This window comes from Callorhinchus milii, unplaced genomic scaffold (genome assembly GCF_018977255.1).
Source record: "Callorhinchus milii isolate IMCB2004 unplaced genomic scaffold, IMCB_Cmil_1.0 Scaffold23, whole genome shotgun sequence".
Taxonomy (NCBI): Eukaryota; Metazoa; Chordata; class Chondrichthyes; order Chimaeriformes; family Callorhinchidae; genus Callorhinchus; species Callorhinchus milii.
The window spans coordinates 3,275,111-3,281,110 of record NW_024704764.1 but is presented as its reverse complement, the minus strand read 5'-3'; the positions used below and the strand labels follow the sequence as shown (position 1 = coordinate 3,281,110).

At 45.1% G+C, this 6,000-nt stretch overlaps 1 protein-coding gene across 3 annotated transcripts in view; it reads right to left on the bottom strand.

Annotated features, from left to right (window-relative positions):
- Positions 1-557: 557 nt before the first annotated feature.
- Positions 558-6,000, bottom strand: part of LOC103190894 (WAS/WASL-interacting protein family member 2) — a 40,963-nt gene continuing 35,520 nt past the window's right edge. For 2 of the 3 annotated variants that reach the window (XM_042343151.1, XM_007911809.2), the window contains exons 6-7: positions 4,288-4,491; positions 2,386-3,385 (exon numbers count right to left, since the gene is read on the bottom strand). In XM_042343151.1, the coding sequence (XP_042199085.1) occupies positions 3,183-3,385; positions 4,288-4,491 (407 nt within the window). In that variant the 3' untranslated portion in view covers positions 2,386-3,182. Of the gene's footprint in view, positions 3,386-4,287; positions 4,492-6,000 lie in introns of all 3 variants that reach the window. The other variant, XM_042343153.1, reaches the window with a different exon arrangement.

Sequence of the window (6,000 nt, the reverse complement as noted above, 5' to 3'; positions counted from 1 at the left end):
ATGGAATAGTCACCACAGTATCTGCTCAAATGATCAATATACAACAATGGAAAGCCTGCACTGCACTGGTTCACTTTTGACTACACTATCAGGAACAGCAGCCAGAAGCAAATGCACAGACCCCACATCCTTCAATATCAAAGGACGAAGAGCACAGAGGGTCAGTTCTGTAGTATTGAAATTACATGCATTCGGTACAGTATAGAAAACCACCCTGTTTACATCTAAAGTGTAGAATAGGGCCGATATATTGCAAGTCCATTTCCCACTGTACAAACCAGCGAGTCAAAACCTTGTAAAACTGTCCCGTTTGCAGTGAACCACGTTCCAAAATCTTTTGATTCCCTCTTTTCAGTGCCTCCATTATGTACATTGTCACAGCGACTCCCGAAGGGATCTCACAGCTGTGAAACCACGATGGACACTATGCAGGTGTGAAAGGTGGCCCGACTGCTGCTGGGCCCCGGCGGCCCTCCTCTTCAATCCCCACCCCCATCAGCCTGAGTAGGTCACGAATCTCTCTTGTGTATCCCACACATAGCCGGGGGGGCGGGGGGGTGGGGGTGGGGTGCGTCACTGCAAAGTGTGCGGGATAGGGACTCGTTTGTTTTCAAACGGCACATCGGGTGGTCAGACCATTTACACATTCAAACACTAAACATACATGCAACAGCTACTAGGACTGGTGATTGCACACGGCTGTTATTTGTGTGCGTGAGAAAGAGACAACTCCTCCCCTTCACCAGTAAATGCACTCACAGAACAAACCCAACCGGTCCCCAGTGCAGTCTTGCGTCCCTTCTTAGGGTGCAGCACTGAGGTGCCACCCAGCTGTTTAGCTGAAGAAATATTTTGTTGTGTCAACTGCAACGACCACCAATGACATGCTTTGTGTTTCCACACCACCATCGTCTCAAGTCTCTCACAGAACAGTATCTGAACAGGCAAATCAGATGTGCATCTAGTATGTACCATGTCCCCACCGGTTGGCTCAACAAAAAAAAAATTGATTGGTTAAAACATTTAAAATCAAGAGAATTAACCGACTGATTATAAATCGATTAATCGGCACAGTTTTATTTAATCTACCCCTCCTTTATACATTGACTATAATCTTTCAGAAATTCTGAATGTTAAACTGCATCAGAAATTGATGTCTATAGGACTGCTCAACGTCTTCGCAAGGTCAGGGGTCACCCAGTGAGAGAATATTTACACGGGGGGAGGGAGGGAGGGAGGGAATGTCGGTGTTCCTATCGAGATAGATTTGGACTCGCTGGTACTGCAGACTCCACATGACGGGTGTAGGGAAGCGCAGAGGGTGCCCGGGAACAGCGGAAAAGTACCACAAAACAGACAAACACACAAAATACCCCACCAAATTCAAAGTGCTTTGGCCCAGAAGTTAGCTAAAAATGCACAGTGCATTTCACATCGCTTGTTCCCAGCAGGAGCCAGGACATGTCAGCCGAGCCTCCCGTTCCCCAGGAGGATACACAACTCGTACCAACGTCGTCAGGAGAGGTACTTTGTTCCTGGCTCCTGGCCAGGCATGGCGACTACAGCAGCAATCCTCAACATGAGCTGTGCTGCTCATGCTGAACAAAAGCCGTGGCAGGTCACGTAACCAAACAAGCAGTCATTTGAGAAAGTAGTGTCTTCCATCAAGCCCACCCCAACTAATTTACAACCTCTGTACAAAAGAAAATCATCCCCATGATTACTAGTATGTGTCGTACTTGAGTAAATACATTATTATAAATCTGGTACTGACAACAATGACGATAGTGTATAAGGCAAAGGACCAGCTAGATATTGGAATAAAAACTTTAAAAGTTACATGTACTATGGGAATTTTTAGTCTCACCAGTTGGCCTATATTTACCCCAATAGTGTTCTGTGATTTTACCATTACCAGAGGTCCAAGAATATGTTCAAATGGACATTTACCCACCGGACAGGACACAAATACCCTGGTCAGTCACCTGTCTGGTTCCCTACCCTCTCTCCAAAGAAAACTCCACGCGTTTCATCAGGAGTGAAGCTTGACTGGTTTCTTAGATCTTTGGTAGTTGTAAACATCTCACAACCCCTCAATTTAAAAAAATAATCCTGACATTCCAGTCAGGTTTCCATTACATCCACTTAATTGCAAGGACATCGCTTGAAGCTGGAAGATGTGATGGTCAAAGACTATATAATCCGAAACTCCGGAATCTCAGAACAGAATGCAAGCTTTAAGCAGATCTGAAGTTTTGCCTCAATGAAATGAAGCAGAATAGGAGCTCGTGCTGGATACTGGGAAAGGAAGGGGAGGAAAGTGTCAGTCTTCAAACCCAGGGTCACACATCACCTTGTAACAGGTGGCAGAGGAGGAGCCCCACGGACAACTGTAAGGGAAGAAACACAAAAGGTTAGCAAATGTACACGGGGTAAAAAGAGCACAAACCATCACAACACTCGTGTCCTCACCACCATGGCGGACCTTCAAAGACTCAGGAGTTCTCTACCATTAGTGTATAAACCAACCATAGAGATTAGCCGTATTACAAAGGAAAAAGTCCCTTCCTTTGTCTCCGGGCACAATTACACAATGTGTAACCCAGTACAGCACCAGCAGGGAAGTTCTGTTGACTGTACACTACAATGCACAGAGGGAACCAAAACTCCCACTTAAGGTGAATACCTAGCTACTGGATTATGGACGACTCACACCATTCCTTTCAGCTGAGATCATGCATATAAGCAGCTCACAAGCCATATGTAAAGGCCGAGAGTGTACGGCACAGTGGTTTGGCTAGTCCCCGTCTGTCTCACTCTCTGCAGAGAAACCGTACTCAGTGATGCTATCTGGAAACTCATTGCAAGGAGCCCAGCCAACTACGTAAAGTACTTTGAGACGTCTTCCCGACGCGAGAGGCACTATATAAATGTAAACTGCATGCATTCTAAACAAGTCTGAGTGGAGTAACTTTTAACCCTAATTTATTGCTGAATCTTGATCTCAAGCCTGCAGATTCATAACTGTGTTGAATGGTCTAGTTGCTGGCTTGGAGAAGACAATGTAAAATGTGCACAGAAGGAATGTACTTGTTAAATATTTCTGGTCTTGTTGCCTTTGAAATCTGGTGCACTGAGAACAAGCTTGGAAACGTTTCTCACCATAAGAACATTTCACATTTCTAGTTGTTAATACTTAATTTCTTCAGCATCTCAAAGTGTCTGTACAGGCTATAAGCATTGTGAGCTTGTGAGGCTCGCTGACAGAATGCCAAAGACTCACCTCTGTTCATCTTACTTGGATACGATTTTTGGAAGTGCCGATACTCATCAGGTGCTGGAAAATCAGCAGTTGGATGAAAGGAATATTTTGATTCAAAATCATCTGAGGAAGGAAACATTTAAGACCGGTTACTTGGTGCTCATTGTAAGGCAGGAGAAGATTAACATCTTGGAGTGAATTGAAATCATAAACGTCAGAGTAAAAGTAATAAAAACACACCAGTCTGTACTCAGTAAAAGGAAGGTTAGAGGGAACTTTAGGAAACGGCAATCTCGAGCAGCTAACCTCAGATTCACTCAGGACATATCAGCTTTAAAGTGGATCTCAGACGGTTCTTAAAGGTTCTCAAATGAGCTATATCAGTTACAAATACACAGTTGCTTTGCACAGCTAATCTCTATGGTTGGTTTACGCACTAATTCTGCAGAAATCCTGAGTCTTTGAAGGTCTGCCATGGTGGTGGGGACACAAGTGCTGTGATGGTAAAATCCTGTGAAGCGCTTTGAGATGACGTATCAAGGATTTGAAGCGCTGCTGGCCGCTATCCTGTGTGAAGGGCGCTATACAAATTATAAATGCAAAGTGGTGTTGTTATGATGATGATGATGCCTGGACTGTCATCAGACGACCTCCCAACAATAATATTGTCTGGAGTGGAATATAAACGTGCTGAAAAGACACTGGCACTCAGAACTTCTTCAGAAGGATGCCTTTCAGCCACTTGATCTCATCCTTCCCCAGTACCCACCCTACGGTCTTCCCACTGCACCATCAAGATGTGAAATGAGTGTGATGTGCTGGTCCTACCACCCACTCTGATGTTGATCAGGCTGTATGTAAAGAAATGTTTCCTGGCATCTGTCCTAACGTTTCCAGACAACTGTGATCTCTGCTGGAGGACTCTGCTCTTTGCATCAAATAAACAAAATAAGGAATGTGCAACAAACTCAATAGACCTATTGGGATCATTGCTTCCCCCACAACCATCACCCACTCGTTCTTACCTAGAAATGACTTGGAAGCTGAGCCCACGTGATCCCTGTGTCCATTCCGTATCGGCGGGGGTGGGGGAGGGGGAGCCGCAGGCATTCGCATGGGAGGGGGCGGGGGCTTGCCGCGATTCGGGGGGTCCGATGTGGGCGTCCTGTACGGAGGGGGAGGAGGGGCTTCTCGCGCTCCATTCCGCATGGCGTGCGGTGGGAGCGGAGCTGCACAGAGAAACAACAATTAAGAGGTTCCACCAAACTGTACATCACAAAATACACACTGAATATACACAGGTTTACATCCACTCATTTACATAACTGGCAGAAAGCATCAACAGGAAAACAGCTTTTGTGGCTTGCACAACTGCTAAAAGACCCGTCTCCCTGATTTTACAGCTCACTGCTGTTAGAGATATCTGGAACTGTGGACTTATTTGCATTTGATTCCTTTCCATTGCAAAATGCCTTATCCTGTAGTTCACACTGCAGACACAAACATAATTATGTTGACATAACAGGTTCCATCACTACCAGTTCAGCATCAAATTATCCACACAGAGACTCGGAAAGAACCGTGGTGGCTTTCCTGGTCATTTTAAAGTGGTGGAGCCGGCCTTTGAGAACATTTGCTAGACATTGGAATTAGTCAGCATCCCTCACCCACCCCTATTTATCTGTTGATCTTCGACTTGTTACAGCAAGGTTGTGTATCCTGCTTGAAGGTGTAGCTGAGGCCATTCAGTTTGGGGTGTATCCCTTTGGAGGAAAGGGCTCCCAATTCTGAAAAGGTCTCTGTTCAAATAATAATAATAATAATAATAATCCTTGCATTTGATATAGCGCTTTTCACGTCGGGAGGACGTCCCAAAGCGCTTCACAGAACACACTGTAAAGTGAATTGACTGTAAATTTGTGGGCGAACGCGGCAGCCAATTGCGCACAGCAATGTCCCACAAACAGTCGTAGATTGAAAATGACCAATTTAATTATTGTTTTTTTTTTTTAGTTTTGGAGGGATTATTATTAGGCTCTGAGTGGAGTAAGGAAACTTGCCCAAGGTTTCGCCCTGCCTGGAATTGAACTCAGGTCTCTCACTTGCAAAGCGAGTGCTCTAACCACTGAGCTACAGGACTCCAAATACCCTAGAGCAGCGGTGATTAACCTATGGCCTGCGGGGTGGAAGTGGGCTGTGGGGTGGGACTGTCATGAAGCCGCCCCCTCCCCCCATCCAAACATTCGCACTAGTCCATGGTCTATCAGTAGTGTATTTCCAGGATTTTCTTTTGTGAATATTTTCTTGATTTATGCCATAAATCAGAAATATTCAATCAAGATTTATTTTGTTTTATTGGCTGACCAAAATGGTTGCCTCCTCCCTCACTGCACGGGAGAATAGAAGATGGTATCACATGCTTTAAGGAAGACAGATATTTGGGATTTCACAGACAAAACTCCAGCATTTAAGACCCTGGGCTGAGTTACGGTATATTGGTGATAGCTCCGTGTACTGAACTTTAACTAAAGAAGTTTGACACTGGCCACTGATCCAAGCACCTCCTTCAGGACACTCAAGGTTGAAGGTCAGAATGCGTCAGCAATCGCCTTTTCATGCTGATAGCAAAAGAGAAAGAGCAGGAGCTTTGCCTGATGCAAGCTGTCCTGACTTCCAACCACAGTGGTACAATAATATACAAAGACGGGAGCTCTTTAGAGATGCACTTTGTTGAACTA